General features: G+C 34.7%; 3 protein-coding genes, 1 long non-coding RNA gene and 3 other non-coding genes across 8 annotated transcripts; all 7 read right to left on the bottom strand.

Annotated features, from left to right (window-relative positions):
• Positions 1 to 3,649: 3,649 nt before the first annotated feature.
• LOC112510369 lies at positions 3,650 to 4,328 on the bottom strand. Its single transcript, XR_003068922.1, has 2 exons — positions 4,033 to 4,328; positions 3,650 to 3,954 (listed from the first exon to the last, which is right to left on the bottom strand). It is a non-coding gene; the product is annotated as an uncharacterized LOC112510369 (long non-coding RNA).
• A 2,409-nt stretch (positions 4,329 to 6,737) lies between these two features.
• Positions 6,738 to 9,743, bottom strand: LOC112509427 (outer envelope pore protein 21B, chloroplastic-like). Its single transcript, XM_025114382.1, has 5 exons — positions 9,543 to 9,743; positions 8,131 to 8,205; positions 7,863 to 8,015; positions 7,234 to 7,332; positions 6,738 to 6,977 (listed from the first exon to the last, which is right to left on the bottom strand). The coding sequence occupies exons 1-5, from the start codon at positions 9,693 to 9,695 to the stop codon at positions 6,894 to 6,896; spliced, it is 564 nt and encodes a 187-aa protein (XP_024970150.1). The 5' UTR covers positions 9,696 to 9,743; the 3' UTR covers positions 6,738 to 6,893.
• Positions 9,744 to 11,451: 1,708 nt separating this feature from the next.
• On the bottom strand, positions 11,452 to 17,050 carry LOC112509847 (dolichyl-diphosphooligosaccharide--protein glycosyltransferase subunit 1A). Its single transcript, XM_025115037.1, has 10 exons — positions 16,955 to 17,050; positions 15,168 to 15,212; positions 14,422 to 15,056; positions 13,593 to 13,740; positions 13,339 to 13,515; positions 13,035 to 13,103; positions 12,867 to 12,956; positions 12,563 to 12,721; positions 12,256 to 12,480; positions 11,452 to 11,877 (listed from the first exon to the last, which is right to left on the bottom strand). Exons 1-10 carry the CDS (start codon positions 17,048 to 17,050, stop codon positions 11,686 to 11,688), a joined length of 1,836 nt encoding a protein of 611 aa, XP_024970805.1. The 3' UTR covers positions 11,452 to 11,685.
• Positions 17,051 to 19,396: 2,346 nt separating this feature from the next.
• LOC112509866 (MLO-like protein 9) lies at positions 19,397 to 25,671 on the bottom strand. Of its 2 annotated transcripts, XM_025115059.1 has the most exons (18): positions 25,633 to 25,671; positions 25,337 to 25,453; positions 23,883 to 24,005; positions 23,629 to 23,686; positions 23,536 to 23,543; positions 23,299 to 23,433; positions 23,098 to 23,214; positions 22,918 to 22,975; positions 22,206 to 22,291; positions 21,989 to 22,063; positions 21,350 to 21,438; positions 21,212 to 21,261; positions 21,063 to 21,103; positions 20,699 to 20,872; positions 20,478 to 20,513; positions 20,317 to 20,384; positions 20,109 to 20,169; positions 19,397 to 19,704 (listed from the first exon to the last, which is right to left on the bottom strand). In XM_025115059.1, exons 3-18 carry the CDS (start codon positions 23,997 to 23,999, stop codon positions 19,456 to 19,458), a joined length of 1,422 nt encoding a protein of 473 aa, XP_024970827.1. In that variant the 5' UTR covers positions 24,000 to 24,005; positions 25,337 to 25,453; positions 25,633 to 25,671; the 3' UTR covers positions 19,397 to 19,455. The 2 variants fall into 2 exon arrangements, with proteins under 2 accessions (XP_024970827.1, XP_024970826.1); XM_025115058.1 differs by having other exon boundaries at positions 23,299 to 23,543.
• Positions 25,672 to 25,710: 39 nt separating this feature from the next.
• On the bottom strand, positions 25,711 to 25,782 carry TRNAD-GUC. Its single transcript has one exon. It is a non-coding gene; the product is annotated as a tRNA-Asp (tRNA).
• A 77-nt stretch (positions 25,783 to 25,859) lies between these two features.
• Positions 25,860 to 25,931, bottom strand: TRNAD-GUC. Its single transcript has one exon. It is a non-coding gene; the product is annotated as a tRNA-Asp (tRNA).
• An 89-nt stretch (positions 25,932 to 26,020) lies between these two features.
• Positions 26,021 to 26,092, bottom strand: TRNAD-GUC. Its single transcript has one exon. It is a non-coding gene; the product is annotated as a tRNA-Asp (tRNA).
• Positions 26,093 to 26,425: the final 333 nt, after the last annotated feature.

Here is a 26,425-nt window from a genome sequence, read left to right as displayed (position 1 = left end):
ACATCAATCAATATGGATAACATTTCAATTTAATTTTGGAAAGATAAAATTGAATGACCAATGATAAGAATTGGCATTATGTTGTTTATACACACAATTGAAGCATTCATCATCCGACATCATGAACGTAGTAATTTAAATCGTATTCCCGATCTGGGACCGTCAAAGAGCGTATTATGGTTCGAGTTTGTCGTGTTTTTGAAATGAAAATTGGTTCACATATACATGTTTTTTTCAAAGAAAATGAATAATACTTCATAAATACAAGTATTTACGACATCAAACCTTACATTATTTGGTAAAACGCATCGTATAAAATTTGGTGCAAACAATAATTCTTTACAATATTTTCAACAAAACAGATATTTTAAGCATATTTATTTATATCTTCAATTATATAAATTTTTCACAATAATACTCTTATGTTTATTAAATTTACAAATTATATAACCGACAACGCAATTTTGTTCAATGAATCATGGTATAAATGATTTGGCTAAGGGGTTGTTGCTGAATTGTTTGGTGCAGAATGATTAAGATATTCTCATGATATAATGCAAAATGAAATATAGTTGTATGCTAATTGTTTACAATGAAATTAGGGCGTTGAATGATTAAGGAAGATCATGGATACAAAATCATTCATAGGGTTTTAGAATCATTAAGAGACATATTCTTTTTTTTGTCAATGAAGATTCATCTCTTAACGATTCAGATGCTGCCTCTTAATGAAACTATTAAGAGGTAAACAATCAACTCTTAAGATGTCATGCTATGTCCAAACAAATATGCATGATGAAAAAAGAGAGAGAAAGATATTTTTACTTGTGTATGTATTTGATATATGGAATATACGTTTGTGCTTGTATGGTGTATATGTGTATCAAAGGACATCATAGTCCTCGATTATATATATATATATATATATATATATATATATATATATATATATAGGGTTGGGTTCATCTATAACCAAGAGTTTTTTGTGAGACCCGTAAGACAATTTATATTCATTGATCAACTTTATAAACTAATGATCTAATGGTCTAAAGGTGCACGGTGACAATTTTGTGATTATTGAGAAGTCTCGTTACAATTTTGTGATTATGAATGTTTAGATTATAGATCTAATCCAAGGGTTGAGAATTGGTCTTACGAATTTCACCAAAAATCTTTGGTCTCACATGATCCAATGTCTCTCTATATGTGTGTCTATTATTGCGTTTAATATATATGTGCATTATTCAAGATGATAGTTTAGTTGTTAATTAATTAAGTGTTTTATTAAATTAATGATTATAATTATTTTGTATTGAAATTAGAAACAAAGTTATGATTGATTTTCTCCATTATTAAGCCATAGTGGTCACCTAAAACAAATTATGAGAATACACATATTTCACTTCACCCACTTATATTATCAAATTTTGGCAAATAATACCCTTCTACATTGTAAAATGGCATTTTAAATTTATTAGCACTTATCAGATAAAATCATACCAGATCATCTTTATTCTATAGTTAGACATGTTATCTTCGATTCGTTATACGTCTTGATTATTTTGTCCAAAATAGAAATATATAATTGAAAATTTATAAAAAAAAAATCAATAAAATATTTTATTGAAAAAGAAAAAATAAAATAAAAAAGCAAATAGAAAGTTGGAAGATGGCCAAGGTGTCTAATGATCAAAAGTCAATATAATCCATGATCCCATACATACTTATTTTTATTTTTTATTATTTTATTTTGGAAAAATAATGAATTATTAATTATTATCATCTTAGGTGGAAATTTAGAGTCAGAAACCAAATGACCCTACAGTATGTGAGTTTTTGGCTTTCTAAAAGGTTAGAGGTTCAAAACTCAATAAAATATGTGAAGTAAATACAACAATTTACACGGTAAATGCTAATCGTGGTAAGAGTCATCGCTTTCGCTTGCTAGGTAAGACTCCCGATACTTGTTTTTGCTCTTACGAGGTAAAATTCTTAGTACTTATTATATTTATCCGGTAAGGTAATGTTACTTGATAAACACTTATCCATAACTCAATTTATAAATCAAACAACAGTTTATAAAATAATTATATACACGTTTTATTTATTTTAAATTCATATTTATATGAATTTTTTATTGCAAACCTTTTTTGAAAATTAAATATGAAAAATATTATGCGTGGACTTTGAAGTTGAAGCCAACATTTGACTCATTGACATAAGTTGTCTACGCGGTTTCATACTCTTTTTTTGGTGTTCACTCAATTATCTAATAAACCTTCAAACTTTATTATTTTTAGCCTAATTTTTTATATGGTGTCGACTCTGATATTTTATGATAATTAGGGGTGCTCAAAAACCCGACTAACCTGATCAATTCAACCCAACATGAAATAACTCAACCTGAAGCAATTCGATGTGTAATCGAGTTGTAAAATTTTCAAGACGTAGGTATTGGGTTGATATTGAGTTATTATTATTTGAACCCAACTCAACCCGATGAACTTGATATCATTTTATTTCTTGGATTTAATATGATTGTTGAATTTCTATCAATATATACATTAGACAATTACACTATCATGTACGTTCTTCATATACACGTATTTTCAATCTATTCACATCTCTATATAACTCATTCGTATATATATGTTCAGCAACTGTGAACATATATATGTAAATTAAGAAAATTAACTGAATATGATATATAAAAAGTATGAATAAGTTGTATCAAATGGTTGATGATGAAAAAGAAATTATGAGTAAATAAATAACATATTCAAGGTTAGAAGAATATTTTAATGCATCAAAATATCAACCCGACCAACCCGTACGGTTTGGGTTGGGTTAAGATTTTTCAAACCGCAAGCATTGAGTTGAGTTGTACAAATGTCTTCAACACGATCAACCCAACTCATGAGCACTCCTAATAATAACCATCAGATTATATATTTACTTGTAAACGGAAGTTTTGACTTTTTATTTTATTGAATGTTACTAATCGTTGTTAATTTCAGCTCCACCAATCGTTCATGAATGAGAGGTATGTTTCGTTTTGAATCTGTGTGATTGTGGACCAATCAAGTTCCGTAGATTTAGTTGGGCAAATTTCGGACACTGTTGTTACCGAGAAATATAGCATATGATTCAGTTGTTTAACAGAATATCGAATCATGACTTCTTACTTTTGTATAATAAAGAAATTTAAACAAAAAAATGTATTTGTATAGCTTCCAGATGTTTATTCAACAAAATCAATCTGTATATACGATAAAACTTGTCACCTACTGTGACGATGAGGGTACGAGACTAGACCCGCTTCACTCGCTTTGTTATGAAATTGCAAGTCTTGTGCGAATATGAATGCATTCGCTTTCCTCTCCTCTGGTAGAGAAAAAGTAAAATGAAATTCATAAAAATGTTTAGTTTGTGAATACAGGTTTTTGCACGTGTTGTTTTACATGTGAAATGTACAATATTGTTTTGTATATAAAACATACATGATTAATTCACATGTGAATAAAAACATAAATACATTTCGTATATGAAATACACACACGCACAATAACAAAACGTATGAAACAATCGGATCGGATCCTAGCTTAAAATAAACTAATTGAATGGTTATGACTGGTTTTCACGCGTTTATAAATTATAGCATTTGAATGGTTTTTTTTATCTGATTTACCCCTTCCTCCATTATTCAATAAAAGGCAAAAGCGTACAATACGTATGATGGTCTCCATAAACTATACATTTTAATACACGTTGAATAATAATCTGTAATAAAATCAAATAAACATCAGATATTACATTACAAGATCTGATCTAATACTTAAAATCAATGACCATAAAGAATAAAATCAGGAGGAGGAACGCTTGAGAGGCCAAAGTCTCTTCCGGGACCGTACCTCGGATAATGGAGGATCTTCCGGGACCGTAGAGCTACATGCACTTCAACAAGATTATAACTTAGAGATTATGATCGAGTTTAACGTGAAAGAACAAGATCACGAAGAAAAAAAAACATACCTTGAGAAGTTATGGTCGTTGATTTTTCTGCCCCGATTACTAAAAAGTTTAAAATCAACACGATAAAACAAAGAAGACCAACAAGTTTACGATCCATTTCCTTAACTTTTTCTGCTTATTTCTCCAGTTTGAACGCTATATGTGCATTCACACACGAGATTTATAGATATTTTCTTGTATATCATACTATTATTCTTCAAGATAGTGTTGTAAGCATAACAGAGATAGTGCCGCAAGCACAAAAATCAATAACCAATCTAGAAAATTTTGAGTGCAGTCGACCTAACATAGTACAATACTTACATAGCGTATCACTATGCAAGTGTCAAATCACATACATACATAGCGTTTTCAGACGTTATCACCTATCTGCTATATCGAAATCTGGTCAAATCAAACATTAAAAATGTGAAAAGTAAATATCGATGTTGATGTATGTGAATAGAAAGCTAATAGGTTGTAGACATCAATAAATAATAGGTGTCCATTTAACGTATTCAATATTTTATAGTCATGAAAAAATCTGTGTCTGCTACTATCAAGATTATATTTCTTTTCCATGACAACTATATAAAAAAATATCAAAAATAAATATCACCCATATTTAAAAGCGGTTTTTTAATCGTATTGATTGCACTTGTATTTTCTAAAAGTAACAACTTTATCGTACTAAATATCTTTTTACATCTCAAAATAAACACATCTTTTAGGGTTCTTCGAAATGTTAAAAATATGTAAAACTTTTTATGTCTTTTACTTAAGGCTGTTTGACAGTTGCTGAATGGTTTGATGTAGAATGATGAAGTGATCAAAATAATTAAGAGGCTGACATGATATACTGCAAAATAGGGATGAGCATAGGCTAGTACCGGCCCTATTTGACAAGAACCGAAACCGAAACCGGCGGTTCTTGAGATATTGGAACCGGAACCGGCTATAACGGTTTTTGAATTTTTGGAACCGGTTCCGGGTACCTGCTTTCTAAAATATTAAAATTTTGTTATTTAAAAATAAAAAATAAAACATTGCCAAAACATTAAATAAATAAACAAGAATACAAATTATATGGAATAATGGCTACAAATATTGTTTGACGATTACAAACCATAATAGACTAATAATAAATGTTGAAAGTTTAACGATTACATACTATAATTGTAAAAGTTCAAAGTATAACGATTACATACTACGAATCCAATTAAACACACAATTTGAAAAAATACGAATCATTTTATCTAAAATTCTAAATCTAGAGTTCTAAATTCTTGACCTAATTTAAATTTAGTATTAAAAAAATAATTTTTTTTAATTGAAAAATACCGGGGCGGTCCCAACGGGTAACGATTCCAAAAAATTGAAAACTGGAACCATTCTCAATCGGTTCCGTATTTTAGGAACCGGAACCACTCATATTCGGAACCGGCAGTTCCAAAGCAGTTCCGGTTCCGCTACTCACCCCTAATGCAAAATGAACTATAATTATTTGATAATTATTTACAACGAAATTAGGGCGTTAAATGGTTAAGAGAGGTCCATAATACAAAATCATTCAGAAAGTTTTAGAACCATTAAGAGACATTTTTTTTTTGCCAAACAAAATTCACCATTTAACAATTCAGATGTTGCCTCTTAATAAGACTATTAAAAGGTAATCAAACAAACCTCTAACTTTAGTTTCTCTTTTTGGATTACTTTTTATCTTATTTTTATTAACATTTTTGTAAATGAAAATAGTGTTGGATTTTGCCAAAGAATGGTGTGTTCTAATGTTCTTCTCCCGGCCTTCCAACCCTTTGTCCCCGTTCCTGTCCCCGTCCCCGATGGCTACAGGGAATTGAATCCCCGCCTCGTTTTTCTATTGGACCTATCCCTGGTCCATCTCCGATTCAACAAAAAATGGTCATTGGTTGAAAAACAAAACGTATATTAACAAAAAAGACATTTTTAATCAATACATTTACATTCAAGGACGGAGATGAGGAGGGTTGAGGAGTACATTACCCTATCCTGCCCCGACCCCGGTTTTCAACATGTCAGGATCCTTAGATTCCGTACCCGTCTTAACATGGAATCCCGGCCCCAACCCCTAGTTTTCAAAATGTTGGGGATCCCGAACTTGGTACCTGTTTTTACATGAAACCCCCGGCCCCGACAGGACGGGCCAAATCATCATGAAACCATGTATTATGAAATACCAAAAGTTTTGCACCTGATACCATGTATTATTAAATCTTTGCAAATAACGTCTTTAAACCTTGTAAAATATGCATTCTTAGCACCTTTTAGCAACCCGTTTTCAACCAACTCTAATCTCATCCTAATACCAAACGCAATCTTAGGGGCTGTTTGTCAAATGCTTTCTGGTACGAGTCTATCACCCCCACTTCTCTTATCGGGTAACATTCCCAGCCATCAAAGTGTATTGATAACAAGCTCTTACTGGGGGGTGTGAGTCACCACCCTCACTTACCGGGCAAAACTCTCAATCCTTACCTTCCCTCTTACCGGGTAAGATTCTCAGTCCTTCATATGCTCATCCGGTAAGATAATTGACCCGTTAGTGCTTGGTAACGGCCTCTTAATTCCTGAGCGAGAACAGAATCTAAGGCTTGTCAACTAGTGATTGGACCATGGTTGCCATAATCTCTAGATTCCATTAAGTAATTAAAAGGTGATGATGAATGAGAAGATGTAGCAACATTATATGATAAAAGCTTGGTAGTAATTAATAAGAATGGGAATGCTTTAGAAACCTGAATTCAGTCCTTTCAGTAGCGGCTTCTACAAACCTACACCAACTATCTGATTTTCTCTTCAATTTTGCAATTGAAGCAGGCAAAAGGATATACTAGCAACCTTTTTCATAGATTATATCTCACATTCCATCTGCCATTAGCATCAGCAGTAAATGTCCAATTATTTTCCCTCACCTGTACATATGGAATCTGCAACAAGATATGCAGCAAAATGAGTTTTCCAAGATTTACAAAACAGCAGTGAAAGGAACTCAACCACATTGCAGGATCTAATTGTGAATCCAATTACAGGTCTTCATGAAGGGATATACATATAAGAGTGTGTGTGTGTGTGTATAGAGAGTGAGAGTGAGAGAGAGACTGGGGAAGGGGTCATAGGAACTTCATTAGACAAAGTAAAGCAAGGTTCCTTTGGTGTGAAACAACTTAGTTTCAATGAAAATACCTTGTCAACGATTTCATAGCCAACTTTAAGCCTAATGTCTTGATCTTTCTGAAAATCAAGAATGTTCCAAACCAATTCAGCGGCTCCACTTGGTCTTGGCTGTTAGAAATACATGCATATCATAAGAGAAGCACAACACTATGTAAAAAAAATCCTTCAATAGTAACTAACTAATATGTACAAGTGCTTGACCTATAGTTTATTCGTTGGGCATTACACCATGATATTTTATTCCAAATGTCAACAATCTTCCCTAAATCAAACACAGATCATTATGGTGGTTGGTGGATGTCCCCTTCAAACTTGAAGTTGTGTTCTTATGGTTTGTTTGGTACAAGAGCAGCACAAGACTGGATGGGCGAGAGTGAGGTAGGTGGGTGAAAAAATTGTAGAAGGTTTTAGAGTTTAAATTTGACATGAGTAGTTTAGTAATTTTCAAAATGTCTCATCTCCCTCATTTTTGTTCCAGCTATTTCAGTGGGGCAGAAAAATGTATCTTTGTCCCCCCCCCCCTCCAAACCTGTCCTTTTTACCAAATATGAGCCGACAAATTTCTAGATTGTCCTGTCTTATGTACCAAATGCATGCTTAGTGAACAAAATCTTAAACAGCATAACTAAAACACCAACCTGTTTAAATTCTTTATCAAGATCACAACGTCCCTTAACAACGAAGCTGGCAAATCGATCAGGTGTCAGAGAAAATGACTTTTTCCCACGCATGGTATAATGAAGTTTTTCACGTCTATCATACTGCAATCCGACTCCAACTGTTGCTGAAAGCTATATATACCGCAAAGAAAAGTTAAATTTCAGGATAAAAAGGTTTGAATGGGTAAGAAATTACAATTAGTTGCTGAAGTTGGTAAATTTCAGCAATAAAAAAATGATGTCATACTTCAGGCGGGAAGTATCTAAGGAGTGCGCTGAAAAATGTTGGAGCCCCGATCCTTGTATCAAGTTCTCCATTAAGCTGCCAGTGTCAAGAAGTACACCAAAATAAACAAAGTTATCAAATCGCAATGAACTTTAAAGTTTGGGCTGAAACTCACACAATTTTAAGCACTGGCCAACAAATGCAAAGGAACGTTTCCGTGAAGACACGATGTTTCGCAAGTACATAACCCTTTCCATAGAACAAATGTTTATGTGAAGACACGATGCTTATGAAAAATTGTTTCACAAGTATATACAGAAAACATAGAAACAGAACAAGAAGCTAAACTTCCCTAAATCTAGGGAAATTGACCAACTTCACTTTTTTGCCAGAGTTTACGCAAAAACATATCTGCTCAAGGATTCAAATTTCTGTATAAGGATCCTTACCCATATGTGTAAGAATTTTTTTTCCCAGAAATCAGTCTTTAGGCATATGGATAAAGAGATTGGCTATTTTAGGAGGAGGCGGCTAAAAAGTGAATTTGGTTGATGGAACTATTTTAGTCAATTTCCCCCTCAATCTATCTCAACTTCCATGGCCTATCTTGTTGCAATATGATAGATCTTCAGAATTGAGGACGTGATAATCACTGTCCTTAAAGAATATTAGCCCCCACTATTTTCGCTGGTGGTTCGAGACTAATTTCTTCCCACGATTCAACCTCAACTAACAGAACTTTATGCAGCGTACATAAAGTTCACATGAACATCAAACGATTGTAATTATGTATGTATTGAAAGTGTCTCAGAGAAGGTTATCTGATCATATGCACCCTTTATATAGTAGTTAAAATGAACCAAAAATAACTACCATTTTCCCTCCAAAAGCCTCCTAAATGACTTTCAAACAATTGAGTGGAATAGTACTTATTTAACACACTTTCATTTTTCTTACCCACCTATGTGGGATACATAATACAAAATTGTAGATAAAACCCATAAGTTCCAACATATCTAACGGCTCCCCGTCTCACATTCAACCTCTCCAATCTCCAATCCTTCCAACCACATTAGCTACAGGTCCCTTCTGCTACCCAAGTCCCTTCATTAATTAGTTTATAATGATTAATAAACCATATAAACCACATGGTGCTTAGGTATACGTATCATTTTGGTACAGAACAATGTCATGAAGCTCACATCATGAAGCGACTAATCTAAAAATCCGTTCGTCTAAACAAACAGAAAAATGCAGCACAAATCGAGGTATAATTCGATTCACATAGACATCGATGCACCAAAAGTGACAAATCAAACTCACAAAATATTGTACTATTTACAGAAATTGGCGAAGAGTAAAATCATTATGAAACCCACACGATTCCTAGATACAAATGGAACTGGAATTAGATGCTTTGGATATGGGAGTACCTGAAGTCGAGTGTTGGAATCGATCCGGAACTTCTGCTTAGCATGGATTTTGAGGGCGCTGGCATCACCGGCGTACCTGACTGTAGGAGGCTTCTTGTTTGTATTGACTCTGAGGGCGGTGGAATCTCCGCCGTATCTGAGAGAAGTCTCCATTTTCCTCTGCAGATTGAGAAGAGTTGGTAGTAAAACCCTAAAAGGGATACGGCCAAGAGTATTTAGACCCTTTTTCCCTTTCCATTACACTCAAAATATTATAATAATATTTATATTATCTAATTTTCTTTTAAAAATTGCTGATTTTCTTTACATTACTATTTTTTTTAAATAGAAATCCACATTTTTAATAAACAAATTCAAGTTTTATTACCGTATAAGGGGTTATATCACAGTTGCCGAATGATCTGGTGCATAATGATTAAAGGGTTATTTGTTTACTTTTTAATAGTTTTATTACGTGGCAGCCTTTGAGCAGTTAAGAGGTGAATCTTGTTTGGCAAAAAAAAAATTGTCTCTTAATGGTTCTAAAAATTCTTTTAATGATTTTGTATCTTGGACCTTCCTTAACCATTCAACGTCCTAATTATACTCTTAACAATTAACAAACAATTATATTTCATTTTGCATTATATCATAAGAGTATCTTAATCATTCTGACTGCTTAATCATTTTGTACTAAATCATTCAGCAACTGTCAAACAACCCTAAGTGATCAGAATTAAGAGGCTCTTATGATATAGTGCAAAACGAAATATAATTGTTTACAATGAAATTAGGACGCTGAATGGTTAAGGGAGACCCATGATGCAAAATCATTAAGATGGTTTTAGAACTATTAGAGACAAACTTTTTTTCATCAAATAAGATTCATCTCTTAATAATTCAGATATTGTCTCTTAATAGAACTATTAAGGGGTAAACAAACAACTCATAAGTTACAACTCCATGGTATTTTTAAGGGTTCTTCTAGTAGTACGATAACATCATCATGATTATGTTTATTAACAACTAATTTTTATCAAACATGTTATGTTCATTAACATAACAGCTAGTTTATCAGCTAATTTGTTAAATATAGCCTAAAGCTAAATAATTAGAAAACCTTTTATTTTTGTTACCAGTTATTTAATATGACAAAACATATCAGTGATTTGTTTTAATTATATTATGTAACTGTAGAATCGAATAATTTTTTAATGTCTTTTTATCGTCTAGTTTTACCAAACATGATTAGTTTATCATCTGGTTTTCCAATGGATAGCTTATCAACTAGTCTACAGAACATAGTTTTAATGGATCGAACTCTATAACACCAAATGTTGGACTTAACTCGTTAAAATTCAGAGACGAACATGTTCAAATGTTTCAAATTCATACAATCAAAATATAAAAAGTATTTGACACCGAGCACTATTCACAACAAAATTACGGAGTTCTTAAAATTAAGGGGTTGTTTACCAAACACTTACCCAGTAAGCGGCTTATCGGTAAAATTTAACACCATCATTTACTTACCGGGTAAGATTTTAGTCCACCAATACGGTATCGTATGCAACAATTTACCCGGTAAACGTTTACCGTGGTAGAAGTCATCACCCTCACTTACCAGGTAAGACTTTTGGTCTTTCTCTCGCTCTTCCGGGTAAGATTCCTGGTCCTTACCATATTCATCTGGTAAGGTAATGTGACTTGGTGTTCACTTACCTAAGTAAGCGTTTAGTAAACGGCCCTAAATCAAGCTCAAACCACATTCTATTTCTTTAAGTCGAACTCGAACAACCATCTACCGGATTCAATTGAGACCCCACAAAACAATATCCATGCATGATGCATTTATAACCATTCTCTTATTACTTCAAAGCAACCCCATCCTTCAATATTGTTGCATCATCAAAGATGACACAATACCAACTTCACTAAAAACTCAGGTCTATTTCATATAAAAATTAAGTTTCTACATAATGTCATAAAAAAACAACACAAAATCTCATTCAAAATCTAGGTTCATAAACTACTGACGTAAAGTCGTTACGTTGAACAAAAGACAACCAATTCCCGACAGCTTTAGCACAACAGATAAGGAGGTGGACATCCTTACAGAATGCAGCATAACCGAACGCCATTGAAGAGCATTAAGTCCTACCGATTAAATATCTTCGACAAACTCAAGAAGATCATCAACTTCCTGCTTCAAAGCTGTGATTTTCTGCTGGATTGAAGCCACACGGTTCTCGATATCCCGCCCCCCGGATTTTTTCTCATAAGAGTCCACCACTGTTGTGTGTTTTAGCATAATCTTTTCTTGCAGATCTCTCTCCTTTACAACCAACTCCTCCACCTGTGCACCACAAATGAAAAACAATGACTTTCTTTTTTTAAATAATTGTCCAGGCCAGCTTGTACACACCTCGACTAATCTCATGGGTCCTTGAAGATAACAACCAGAAAAACTCGAACCGGCGACCTATGGGGAGAAGCCCCAAGGCCTAGTCTTAATCTGCCAGTTCAGCTGACCCTCAATGTTAAAAACTAATGACGAAGGATAAACAAGATGATGTATATTAGTATATTTACCCTTCCTTCTGTAAATTACGTGATAAAAACAAATTTGTTCCCAAGAAGGAAAAAGAACAAAAGCCTCCATGGCGAAGCGTCGGAAAAGCTAAAACAGCAATAGCTAGTCTAAATGTGATAAATCTGGGGGTTGTATGCATACCTTGGGTAATATATGTGCAGCTTGTGGAGAAGATTGTAAGAAAGCCAAAAGGGGCTTTAAGTCTTTGGAAAGGTCCTTCAACAAACTGTCGGCTGATTTGCGGACTGCTTTACAAGCTTGGACATCTCCTGTTCTAGAAAGTTCTCTTAATGAAGCTTCTAGTTTGTCATGGATCGCTAGACAATGATTAATGATATCGTGGAGTTGCTGAATAGTTGCCTGCACCTGAAAAAGAAAAGAACACCATTCATGATTCAGAGATTTCTTATAAACAACAATAATCTAATTGGATGTAATCTACACGTACCTCATCCCATTGAAGTTTTGCCAAATAAGAAGCAGAAGTCTTTGAGATGGTAAAGTCGGCATGCATATACACGATGCAAGCAACAAATAGGGAGAAAAAGCCAAATATCAACATCAAAGGTTCCGTAAGCAATGAAAGGTTGCTGAACTTGTAGTAGACCTGAAAAGGCAAAGGTCAATATATATATATAATATCAGACTATGTACCACATATCTCAAGACTTTGTTAAGAAGTTTATAATCTGATTCAATGAAGTTAACTTTTCTGATATCAGTAAAATCCAACATGGTTGCAGTTTGATTACCTGGAAATACTGGTTATGCTCTGGGACAACATTAACCTTTTCTATTACAACTGTGGGTCTACCAGCAATATCCAAATGGGAAAACTTTGTCTGCAAAAAACACCATAAGACGGTCAACAGAATTTCAATGGAAGGGGGATTAATTACTAATATCTGGTTTAGCAGTACCTCTCGTGACTGTTTTGCAGAGAATGGAATTGAAACATATATATCTTTTGATCCCTCTGGTAAAACAACCTGCAGTCAAAAGGAACAAATCAGGCTTAGAGAAAATATCAAAACCCGGATAACAAAACAATATACAAATTAGTTAGAAATTTGATTCAGTTCTTAGCGGTGGCTTAAGAACAAATGATAGGTCCAGAAGAAAGCTAATGATGAACGTGGATAACATCATTTCAGGTTGACAATTGGATCACAAATGAACTACACCAAACAGTGAGTTTAAATTCAATCTTTTAGAAAAAGCTACCTTCAAAGTAAGGTTTTCAACGAGCACATCATTCATGGGTGAACCAAATGAAATATTAAGGAAGCGGGATCCCCCTGATTGAAACAAGAAGTCTCGAAGTGGCAAACCATATCCGATGGTGAATGAAGTCTTCCAACCACCAAACATAGGATATCGAGGTTCAATTTCCAGTAGTGTCTGCAAATTCATAGGAATACTTAAGAAAAACAGGATAGAGCTCAAATTTTTGTTCATACTGAACATAATAATCCCACCTTGCTTGAATCACCATATATATTAGATGTTGAAATATTGCCAATTGCATCCCTGTAGTATATCGAATGGGCTCTTGGTGGTAACATGGCAATAAGATTCCTAAAAGCTGATGCACCTCGCACATTCGGTCTAGCCTGGTAGTCCAGCCTGGATATAGTCGAATTGGCAATGTCAAGCTCTCAAGTCACCAAAATAGCAATGCAAACTAAACCAAACCAAACCAAACAAATCCAGTATATCCCACCCGGAGGTGGGGTCTGGAGAGGGTGATTGGGTGAGATGTACGCAGACCTGACCTCTACCTTAAGAGTAGAGCGGTTGTTTCCGTGAAGACCCCTGGCTTGTGCGGAAAAGAATAAAACTTGCTCAAAAGATTGACGTGAAAGACCATGAAAATAACTAGAAAAAAAAGGAAGGCAGTGCCAAAATGCTGAAATGTGTTAGGAGTAAGCAACAACACACAAACAGACAGGCAAACAACAAACGAAGCATGCAAACAAAAGTATGTTATGAACTGGAATCCAAATCAGTAACGAACAGATAATGAAGATGAAAACAGACAAATCAGATGATTACTCAAATGGAAAACAAGGTAAAATCTAGCATACGAGAGGCTAGCACCTCTCACGAAGTTTCTGCATGCTACACACTCCCTGCATCCTCCCTATTTATACTAAAAATTATTCTAAGTACCCAAATTACCCCTTCTTAACTATTCTAGAATATTACCTAGGAATGGGATTGGGCCTCTAGATGGGTGCATGATAAAGTAGGTACAAGAACACATAAAGAAGGTAGCAACACAAACTACATAATGTAATTAAATACCTTGAAAATTCACCCGTGCTTTGAGCACCACCATGGATAAGGTTATAATGCTCGGTCACCTGTACATTGCCCCAATGCGAGATCTCTATTTCGCGCACCAATTCTTGCGAGACTGCAAATGGCTTATTACTTGGAAAGTGAATAGCTAGCGGAGAGTATGAAAGAGCAGGAAGATTCTCATAAGGACCATACTTGATCTCTGAGCCAGATAACTTGGTATTTTCAAGTTTTGTATAAGATTCTACATTTTCACTCGGCAGTTTAACAGTCAGTGACTGGATTTTAACATTATAAGGTACGGGAAAATGTGCACTATCCTGGAACACGAAGAGCTGAGCTTCAGCCTGAGTAATTTTCTCGGGAAATGGTCGCAATGTATGAGTGAATACCGCCAAAACCTCCAAGGTCAAACTTTCTCCCTTACCCAGTCCCTTAAGCAGAGATACAGCATACCAAATTAGTGATGGTGGTGAATCATCAGGTTGCTTAACTTTGATAGGAAGATTGCTAGAGAAACCTTTCGTTTTCCCTTTCCCTTCAGTACTAATAGCCATTAACAGCGCCAAATTTTTTGCTTGGTATTCTGGAAAGGTCAAAGATACCTCTGAAACTGGATCAGGACCGGTATTTTCAACCTGCAAGGCATGGAGAACTTTTAGAATAGATTAAAAGAGGTGACAGAATTAATAAACGTGGTGCTAGAGATTTATCAATGACATGAGGCAGAATTTCAAATTAACACGAACCTTTAAGCTCAAACTCATCCGCACAATCTGTGAAGTAAGATCAATCTGCAACAGAAGATGACATACTATCAGGTGGTAGCTACCATAAAGAACATGATAAAATTGTGGCAATAAATACAGTTTGTCTCAGAAAATTTTTGGCAGCCGGGATACGTTAGTATTTAGTAAAGATTCACATTCTAACATGATGACTTACAAGGATAAACACTAATGAAGGACATACTAACTGGACTCTTTTAACACCCCTTAACTTAGAGCATAGATATCTATCATGCCCTACTTGCTACATATGAAGTCTATCTGCACCCACAGTGGTTTCTTCATTATTTTTGCAAGCTGGTAATACAAAGAAATATGGATAGAATAAATAGATTGTGGCTCAATCTGCATACCCATAATATGTTTGTTCACAAGATGAAATGCACCTCTATGTGTTGAGTTATCTCATGAAAAATCTAATCTTGGCTATACCAATGTCACCATATAGCCTCATCAGTTTTCCAGGGGAAGTCATAATTCGTGAAACAAACATCCAGTCCATGTCATCTTACAAGTAACATCTGTAATAGATCAATATTCTGAGGCTACACTAGACCATATGATACACTGTGTTGTTTCTTGCTCGTCCACAAGACAAGATTGCCACCAAAAGAGACATAGTAACCAGCAGTGGAAAGACAAGTCATGTGGCAACCTGTCCAATCTGCATCTAAAGTTCCAGCAATCTAATATTTTCTGGCACATCCTCGGTGAAAGCATCAACTCTACAATGGCCTTGTTCAAAATACAAGATCCCCTTGCCTAGAGAGGCTATGAGATACCAAAAATCTGAAGAACTGCATCCCACTAACATGTATATGTAGCAAGTAATCAAGTAAGCAAGATACAGTCTAGTAACAGTTAGATAATTAAGTTCCCCTACCAATCGCTTGTTGGTTTATAGGTTTTCTGAGCTCAAGTAACAGCTTTGAAACCATGGATGGAATCTATTGGTTCATTGCTCAGTAATCCACATTCTAAAAGCAAATCTAGTCATGCTCCCTTGGATGTAATATCCCCTATTCGGATCAAGAAACTCCAATTCTTAGAAAGTAACAAAGACATTCAAGTCCAGTAATATGAAACTATTTCCCATAAAGCTCTTTGAAAAGTAATAGTCTTATGTTAACGTCAATAGAGAACTGAATAATCATGCACTCTTGGATAATTCAAATTGTAAAAGAATGTGTAAGAAGCAATCAAACCAAACTCTAGGGGACTTCCTAAGACCGTATGAGGAGTCTTGAAGACAACAAATCTTGGAGGCCTCCTCCTGAAGAACGATTAATCCATAAAGAACGATTAATGAAAAAACATTAGCAATTTAGCATAGCCAAACTGATTCATGAAAGGGAAACTATAGGTTCAATCAAGGTCTTGTTGAAGCCATTGCCAATTGTTTCTAGCTTCTTCCTAACAGCATGTCCCCTCCATAGCTGCACTTTGACTTAGGTGTCAAAAGTCAAGTCTAAAGTTCAAACCTGATATTGATTTTAAACTTCACAAGAAAACATTGCTAACTACATTAGACTACATAACAGTTGATACAAAAACAGAAGTATTCGTGCTATCAAATCTACATTTGAGAACTGCAGCGTTCGCATCAACAATCAAACTGTATCAATTATCATGACTCTACATGCTACGAAATCTACCAACCATAATAATCAAATTTCGGATCTCATCATAATATTTAAGCTATAAAGATCAGAAATGAAATAAACTGATACAAAGAGAGGACAAATTACCCGTCGATCAAGTTTGGAGATGACCAGATCGGAAAGCGCAGTGGACCAATGTATGGCGAGTAATAAGATGAGTAGATCAAATCGAAATCTACCCATGATTTTTCTTCTTTCCCGAATATGTTAATGTAATTGAATTAGGGTTTATGATATCAGTGGGAGAAAAAAAGAGAGGGTTTCTCGTCAGATTAGGACAGACTGAATTTTATGCAGGACCAAAAGGCCATGGACACTTTAAAATGCGCAGATAGCTGCGTAATTTAGCTCGCAATTGTTATATTGCGCTACTATATATTTCTATTTTCCAGTTCATCTAAACCGTCAAAACGATGCATTTTAGAACTTTTACAGTATAATTTATGGTTTGTATTTATCAAACCACACTATACCATATGGTTTACAGTTTTGAGTTATCAAATCGTAGTTTAAACCGCACTGCACCGTATATTTTATATATATTTTTAATTTTATATATACATAACACTTGCACATACAGGCGAAGAATCGTGTGAGAATGAAAGTTAAAGTGAGAAAAGTAAGAAGAGATCTGAACCTCTGTTCACCTTTAATCTTAAACTCACTCATGAATCGCATTTGATAGAGAGATTAATCTGGTGCGTCTCGGTGCATTTCATCCTAATATGCATCCAAAGTTGGTAATCCCTTCTTACACACTTAACTCTCATTCTCATCAGACCCCAAATCATGCGCACGCGCGCACGCGTGCACACACACACACACACACACATATATATATATATATATTAGTTGTGTACCCGCGCAATGCGGCGGGAGCCATGAATTTTAACGATTTTGAAGTTCCACTGGTTTTATAAGATAAGATTTAACGATGATATATATATTACACTTGGTCTTTACATATTAATACAATTCGAATAAATAAGAGTTATGGTTCCAATTTTAGACTATCGATGAAAAAAATTGTATGACAGTTTAAAATCCAATATATTTAAAATCCAACATCTTTAAACGACTCCACAAATGTGTTCGATTTACACCAAGAGTAAAGAACCAAAAAACTTGAGTTTTAAGATAAACACTCAAAATCAATAAAAAAAACTACAAATTTGACAGATCATAAGCCATGAAAAGACCCAAAAAAATGGGTTTTAGAATGAAATTTCAACTGTTTACCCTCTTTCTTGTCCAAAAACTCAGATTAAGGTTGAATGTGTATATATATATTTCAAAAAAACCCAAGAACATATTAATTCAGAACATATTATACAGTGTCATTTGGACAGCCTAACCTCAAAATATATAGTATATATATAAATAAATAACTATAAAAGTATAAATCGTAAATATTAAAAATATTTTTTCACAGTAYATATAACATATARTAATATAATTAAGTCAAAAACTATTYAATATAKGACTCATTTCGAAGGTATTAACGAGAYGATTATAATGGTGTAACTTGTTAAAATAAAAATGTATTTTTTAAACATGTTTAATTGATATACGATTATGTATATTAATTTGATAAAGGTTTAAAATGAAACATTTAAAAGTAAAGGACGTAAAGTAAATTAATTAACTAATTACAGGGGTATAAAGTGTAAATTTAAAATTATAATTTTAAGAAAATGGGTTGTGAGAGGGTGAGTGTATGTGAGGGGGTGAGTGTATGTGAGGAGATGAGGGGGTGAAAAAGTGATATAAAAGGCATCTTGGTCATTTAGTATTTTAAGACTTTAAGACTTTTGTTAAATTTGCTTTATAAGATAGTATAGATAAAAAAAACAGTTGTGAGAGGGTGAGTGTATGTGAGGAGAGGAGGGGGTGGAAAAGTGATATAAAGGGTATCTTGGTCATTTAGTATTTTAAGACTTTAAGACTTTTATTAAATTTGCTTTATAAGATAGTATAGATAATAATTTATTATATATGTAATAGTTAGGACTTTGCGTTTTGAGAAAGATAATATGCCTTAAATTGGTTTGGAGTTGGGGGCATTATACATTGCATTTGTTGGGGGCAAATGCCCCTACATACAGGATCATCCTACATCAGACCGTCTCTACAGTCAAATTGTTACATCAAACACGAGTCAACAAGTTTTTGTTATGTTTTGTCTCGTTTCGTATGTCAAACGCACCTCAAGGATTTATCGTGTTTAATGAGGTTGGCTCAGTCTCTCAACGGTACAAGGATCATCTATGATACCATTTGTAACACCCTCAAGCCCAAATGAACAGTCAAAAAGGTCTAAATTAATAACTTCGAAATAAAGACTTAAAACCATACTAACAGTTATTGATAGTCCATAAATACGATTTATAAGTAGCTTAAAAATCTTATTTTCCATGTTCACATCTTACCTTCATCATGATCATAAAAAGACTTGTATATATGTGTATATACCTTCTAAATAGAATCACAAATACAAATATAACACCATATTGTGTGTGTGTATGATGTTAATACTTAACAACAAATATATGAAGTATGCTAGATCAAAGCAAATGTGGGTTGGACGACTAGTTTCGTTTGTCTTGGGGAATGTCTACGCTAGCGACAATGTGGGCCGATTGGCTTGGGGAATCTGGATTGTCGACGTTTGGAGCAACGTGTGATTGAGCATTTCCCGATGGGGAGCTTAAACCCTTGGTAGGAAGGTGGCCCGATTGCCCCTTGGTTTCTTTTTTCTTCACCGCGTGTTTTTTCCAATGCTTCAGAGCTTTTGAAGTTTGATCGTCGAAAATAGACCTCTTCATTTTCGACCCCATCTACCACATGAAAACACACAATCAGCTTTAATCATGAGACCCATAAAATAAACCAAACAGAACAGACCCGGTAAATCCCACTCAGATATAGGGTCTAGTAAAGATAAGATGTACATAGACCTGATCTCTACCGCAAGGAGTAGAGTGATTGTTTTCGTTAAGACAACCAGCTTGTACAAGAATGTGAGCAAACATGTGACAGGAATAAAGATCAGCATATCGTGAACAAAACACTAGAAAAATAAGTAAGAAAAAGGAACCAATAGCGGAGAAAAATAAGTAAGATTAGCATGTTCACGGAAATATCTAAGTTTGGCATGTCCAACCTTAATTGCTCATAAAACGAAAATGGTAAATAGCCAAAACGAGTGAATATATGAATATGTTATAGCAGTTCCGAGTACCTGAGTCACAAGAGCGTAGAGTGGAAGGATAGCGTAACTGCACATGACTTGAACAATAATTCTGGAAAATTGATAAAGCAAACAGATCAAAATCTTCAAACTTGCCCAATAATCTCTCGGTTTATGCTAGATCCAACGCCATTAGAAGGGCATCCCGACAATACATTGGGTCCAAGGGATTTAAAACAAGAAGGTCCAATTTTCTTACCCAACTAAAACTCTACCATATTGAAGTACAGGTTTTACGTGAAAGCACGAGTCAAGTCCAAACTCATACTGTAGTAGACAATAAGACATCACATACAGTCGTTAAAGTCTATTAGTTCGTTCGTATAACAAAAGATAAAAAACAGAGAAATCGCTCGTTACCCATATCCAGAAGAAGTGTGTTATCTCAAACGCGTTCTGGAAAAACAAGAATCATAATTCAAAAATTAGCAAAATTACTGAAGTTAGACAGCCGTAGAACCTATATCTTGTCATAACGGTTGCACGATATAATCTTGCTGACATGATGCAACAAATCAATCAAACTTATTGAAAATGATCGAGTTTGAATTTCAATGACTAAAATGTAAGAAGACAGATACCATGAAGAGCGTGAGCTGAATAAAATAAAGAATTATCGTAGGGTCCTTAAACCAAAAATGTTTGTCGGTCACTTGCACGAGAGGTATGCCTTGTATTACAGCATGCCTTTCTTGAATGTCCATAGCCATCTGTGCAATAATTGCTTGAAGCTTTGTTCCAACTGCTAACAGTATCTTTATACCAAAATCAACACTTGGTCAGTTAGTTAGTTCGTTAGTTATTCCTCTTTCATACACTAAATACACAAGATATATAGGATCTCTCCACAAGTATTCTCAATTTTCGTCAAGAAAATGGGATTTAAGGTTTAGGGTTTATGCTGATACACCATTTACTCAAGGTGGTTAACGAAGAAATCCTTACAACAACAGGAAATAGAGATAGCCAAATCATAGCATAAGCTCCTGCATGTATCATGAATGAGTACTAATTTGTGAGTCTTATACTGTAATATATATATATACATACATATATATATGTATGTATCAATAAATAGAAACACTAAACTTCACCTTCAACATTGGCAAACAGATAGAGGACCGCGGTAGACCATAACAACGGACTGAAAGGAGCATCAACCACGACAAATAGGATTAAAATTCATAGGGCTAAATAAAAGTAAAAAGACCAATATACATGAAACTAATTACCTGATTCCCACAATTACTTTAAAATCGTCTTCGAGTGACCTCTTTATATATTTTTGAAAGTTAAATTGACTGCCAGGAGCTAAATGGACCTGTATATCAAAATTGAAGAAAGTTGTTGGAGAAAAGAGTTAGGACCTGGTTTTTAGCAGTTTAATGAGTATAATGAGACACACAACTTATTTGGTTAGCGACACATGACTGTTTGGTAGTGGCTTAATGTATGGAAAGTGGCTTTTTCAGAAGCTTCTAGGGGGAATTTTATGCAGAAAGCCAAGTTTTTTTTCCTTCCAAACCTGCCCCTCCCAACTGAAAAACACACTCCTTCCATCTATTAAAAACCCCTCCCGAACGAAAACATTCTCAATCTATACAGACAAATTAATCCACACATGCATCTTAATCCATACAGAACTTAATGGAAAACCAACCAAACGACCCCTTAGCCAAATATACCAAAAGGGTCATTGGCCAGCAGTACCCAGGTTACTTGTAGATCCCCATCCTTCTTGGAGATCAAGGAACCAAATGTGAGGAGTATTTGTGAGTTTTACCGTATATAATATTACATATAATATACTTCAAAGAGTTGGCCAAATATGATACATCAATGCCGAAAGAAATTAGGACTGTAGAACTCACGGAGATGAATCCATGGCGCATGGTCAAATAATCTGCTTTCTTAACAGAACTACAGAATTGCCGAAAGAAGCAGACCTGAAATCAAGATTTGTTTATCATCAATAATCAATCTGATGAACATGCTGTAATTGCTTCTATGGACTATGATAAAGAAAGGTGAACATAAAAGAAGAAAAAGCTTAGATATATCATTTGATAAGTAATATAATCTCCTTACAGTATAGAAGACTATTGACAATCCGGTATTGGTGGTGTGGCCTTTAACGAAAGACGTTTCCTTTGTAAGCCGAAACTTAGAAGGATCTGCAAATAAACATTAAGGATCGTCAAATGATAAGCGTACATATATGACAAGATATTTGGACCCCAACTTGGTATCAGAGCCAAGGTCTACAACTTCGGGGCAATCTAAACTCGTCTAGCCCCCTTTCAACACTATGGGACACGTTGTGCCGTCTAGCCTCCATTGGAGAGGATCCCAAGTCGGCTAGATTTGGATCATTTCTCTTCTACATACCTAAAATTGACTAGAAACGGGGGACCGCCCATAGTGCGAAACCTAACATATGAATATTGTAACATAATCATCATAAATATGTGATTCATGATGAAGAAAACGCCCATATTCATCATGAATAACACGACCATATTCATCATGAATAACACGTCCATATTCATCATGAATGTGTGATTCATGATAAATATTCATTCAAAGAGGGACGCGTGGCATGTTGAGGCGATTCTCGGGTTCCAAATCAATTTTGGGTTCCTAACAAAACTTCCCCCTCTCTCTACACACACACACACACACACATATATATATATATATTGGAACCACACTTCTCTCCTCAAGGACTCTTTTGGAGAGTAATCTAATGGGATTCCACATATTTTGCAGTCATACTTATACATGAAAGTTCAAGTAATACCATGTCCAGCTGCTTGTTGCTCCATAATCTCTTTTTCCCAGGTTTTCCACTCGCGGATCTGCAATAAAGAAATATGTAGGCTTTAAGATGGAGAAATTCCAACAATATTTTCAAGATTGTCTTTTGGGATGATTTTTGCTTGTTATTTGAAGAGAATTAAATTCTTAGGAAGAATGTCACCTTTGCTCTCCCAGCAATCATTGTAAGGGCACTATAGATTACATGAAACACTGCCAAGAAGAAAATGAATATGTGGAGCTGATGCAATCCTTCAACGGTAATAAGCGGTTCATATCCCTAATTAACCACATTCAAACGATTTAGACGAATATGCGCATGACGAAAACTATTAAGAATAAATGAAACTAAACAAAATCTTACAGGCTTGCATTCTTTTTCCGGACCTCCGCCGCCAGCTAAAATTCTATGACCGTGAGTATACCATAAGAGCCGGCGGCGGTTTTCTGCCTCACCACCATCTCCATCGTCATCATCTGATGGTTTATCTGGATATTTCTTCTTGCAAGGCAAGAAATCTTTGGTAAGCATCTTAGAAACACAAATGGCAGCAATGTAGCTCTGACAAAATGTCAGAAGCAGAGAAATAAATCCAAGCACCATAAGCTCTGCAACATATATCATCAAACAGATTATTACAAAAAATTTCATGTATCCCACCTGTATTAACCTCATGCTTATATATATTCTTACCTGTTTTAATCTTCTCCAATGCTTCATGTAGCCCTATTTTATGTCTTGCTTTTAGATACTGGAACAAAAAATGTATGTTTGCACAATCAATTACATTCAACAATCAACTGAATACACAAATTAAAATTTATTGATGCATTTCCATTATTCATGATATTCATTCATGAATTTCTATCACGGTATTCATAATGAATAATTCATGAATAGTTGGTTCTCAAATGAATGGAAATAAGATAATGTGGAGGATAAATTACATGTCCAACATGATGAAGAATCTTCTCCAAGATTATTGATATTATAACAATGATTGCACAAACCATAGCCACCGACCATGTTGCAGTTTCGTCTAGCCCCCTACCTCCTCCTGCCATTTAAACCTGAATTCACACAACCACCTTCTCAAAATGTAAGCTTTTTCTTAACCATCATATCCTCCTTCCTTTCTTGATTTTGTTCTTTTCCTTTTACACCTTTGCAAAAACACAGTCACCCATCAAGATTAAGATATTCCAATGGCTCTAAGATGATGAAAACAAATCTTCCAACAAGTTCTTTTTCCTGAATCTTGATGAGGAAAAAAGCAGATTGAGAAAAGGTTTCTTCTTTTTGCTGGTCCTAACAGAAATGGACCAAATGTGAATATTTTGGGAGTCAAATAAAAAAGGAAAACATATTTACCCATATTGATAAAAAAAATTATTTCAAAGATGCCAACACCCTGAAAAACCAATTAACCAGAGTGTTAATAGGGGATTCAGTTACATGATCACAAATCTTGGCCACAAGATATGTTCAAATCACAATCACACCCCCTTGTATTTTTGCAAATCACAATGCCACCCCCTTAAAATACACCACTTTTAAATGGAATCAACATAATTTCATATCTTAACGCTCATCCATTTAAATGTTCAGTTTCTTATAGTTCACCTGGTAACTTAACCAATCAAAGATAGTTTCTGAAAAATTGCTTAATACCAATTGAACATAAAGTGTAAAACTTTATACACAAACAGGTACGTTCCAATCTTTTTGGAGGCCCTATTACACCTAAAGCTTTCGATTACACTCCAAATTGAGATAATAAAGAAACCTATATACAAATTACAGAGGTGATGATAAGGCGTGTTACTTTAGTTTTCAGATAGAAATTAGAGAGGCATGGAAGTCGGCTATAGTATAACAATCGTTGATGAAAAAGCCCTTAACAACGTAAAATTTGGCCCCATGTTCAAAATCACACGTTTAACATGCTAAAGAACAGCCTTGTAAACAAGTTTTCTCATCCACATTTTCAAGATATATTTTCTTTTTTTTAGCATTTTTTAATTAAACATTTGGTTTTTGTAAATGATTAAATCATTTTCGTCCAACAAGAAAATTGTGGAACAAGATGTTAATATAAAATCATAAATTACATCATATTTCATCTAAAAAGAAAATTGTAAACGATATGCAAAATTTCTTCGACCAGGCACAGCTAATATCCATGATCATCATAGGATGCTAATTTTCATCAAACAAGTTGGTTCTGCATTTCATCGAACAGTTTATGGGTATGAAACCCACCCCTAATCTAAGGAAGGATCAGCATCCAAAATAATTTCTCCTACGATCCTAGTTCATAAAGTATAACAACTAGAGAAACTATAGAAAAAAAGTAACTGCAAGTATCTTCTTTAGAATACTTAAATGACCAAAGGCGTACCTGCAGGACTGTGGTTGTGGCATTTGAGCAAACAGTTTGTGGGTGACTTAGAACTGAAAACGAAAATCCAAATTATCACAATATGCGACACGAAGTGAGGACAATGTCGAATTCCATCTGCAACATAAATTATTCAAACCAAAATTATTCCATAAGAAACGAAAAAGTAAAACAAAAGTTCAAACCAATAAGTTCTATTTCAAATATCTGTCATTAACCATTTGAATTTATTGGACTCTGATATCAAATTGAGATGCGTATAGATATTATTCTGTGTATGTTTCGAAACAGATTACCAAAAAATGAATTCGCCTGGTTCAGAACGGAACAAAAACAAAGACGGAATGAAAAAATTCAGAAGCAAAAAACGAAATCGCCGCTGCCGGGGATCGAACCCGGGTCACCCGCGTGACAGGCGGGAATACTTACCACTATACTACAACGACCTTGTTGTTTCCATTAGGTTGTACCTATATCATATCATTGCATTTGTCGTCGGAAAAAATGGCGATAGTTAAAAAATCGCCGTTGCCGGGGATCGAACCCGGGTCACCCGCGTGACAGGCGGGAATACTTACCACTATACTACAACGACCTTGTTGTTTAATTCAGTTAGGTATAGTGGTATACCAATATCATATGATTACAATTGTCGTCGGAAAAAATGGCCATGTTAAAAAAAAACGCCGCTGCCGGGGATCGAACCCGGGTCACCCGCGTGACAGGCGGGAATACTTACCACTATACTACAACGACATTTTGTTTCATTAGTTAATTTTACTGATAAAGTACTTCTCAATCTGTGTAAAATTTAGTACGAACAATAGCTGTTACCATTTTCTCCATTAAAACAGAATATACTAATAAATAATTGTGCAAATAAATAGTATCATATCAGATTTGGTGTTTTACTGTTCGTAACACTATTCTTTTATTAAGAATAGAGAGCTTAATGAATAAGCTTAACGAGTCATTAATCAAATGCCTAGCAGATTAACAGCACAAGAACCAATACCCTTATGCTATAAGAGACGAGACAAAGAATAAGAGTCTTACCCGACAATGAAGGTGACGACTTTTACCGAAAAG

This window comes from Cynara cardunculus (assembly GCF_001531365.2).
Source record: "Cynara cardunculus var. scolymus isolate 2C chromosome LG 3, CcrdV1, whole genome shotgun sequence".
NCBI classification, from domain to species: domain Eukaryota; kingdom Viridiplantae; phylum Streptophyta; class Magnoliopsida; order Asterales; family Asteraceae; genus Cynara; species Cynara cardunculus.
The sequence above is the reverse complement of the archived record's forward strand: the minus strand, read 5'-3'. Positions and strand labels throughout refer to the sequence as shown.

What these genes read in the sequence shown, in the direction of transcription:
- LOC112509427 (XM_025114382.1), bottom strand. Translation starts at nt 9,695, where the DNA reads ATGGAGACTTCTCTCAGATACGGCGGAGATTCCACCGCCCTCAGAGTC. An exon ending in ATTCCAACACTCGACTTCAG is followed by an intron (nt 8,206 to 9,542) that starts GTACTCCCATAT and finishes TGACACTGGCAG; the next exon opens with CTTAATGGAGAACTTGATAC. An exon ending in TTAGATACTTCCCGCCTGAA is followed by an intron (nt 8,016 to 8,130) that starts GTATGACATCAT and finishes CGGTATATATAG; the next exon opens with CTTTCAGCAACAGTTGGAGT.
- LOC112509847 (XM_025115037.1), bottom strand. Translation starts at nt 17,050, where the DNA reads ATGGGTAGATTTCGATTTGATCTACTCATCTTATTACTCGCCATACAT. An exon ending in AGCACGGGTGAATTTTCAAG is followed by an intron (nt 13,741 to 14,421) that starts GTATTTAATTAC and finishes GACTATATCCAG; the next exon opens with GCTGGACTACCAGGCTAGAC. An exon ending in TATATGGTGATTCAAGCAAG is followed by an intron (nt 13,516 to 13,592) that starts GTGGGATTATTA and finishes ATGAATTTGCAG; the next exon opens with ACACTACTGGAAATTGAACC.
- LOC112509866 (XM_025115058.1), bottom strand. Translation starts at nt 23,999, where the DNA reads ATGGCAGGAGGAGGTAGGGGGCTAGACGAAACTGCAACATGGTCGGTG. An exon ending in CGGAAAAAGAATGCAAGCCT is followed by an intron (nt 23,215 to 23,298) that starts GTAAGATTTTGT and finishes GTGGTTAATTAG; the next exon opens with GGATATGAACCGCTTATTAC. An exon ending in TGCGCCATGGATTCATCTCC is followed by an intron (nt 21,439 to 21,988) that starts GTGAGTTCTACA and finishes TTTGATATACAG; the next exon opens with GTCCATTTAGCTCCTGGCAG.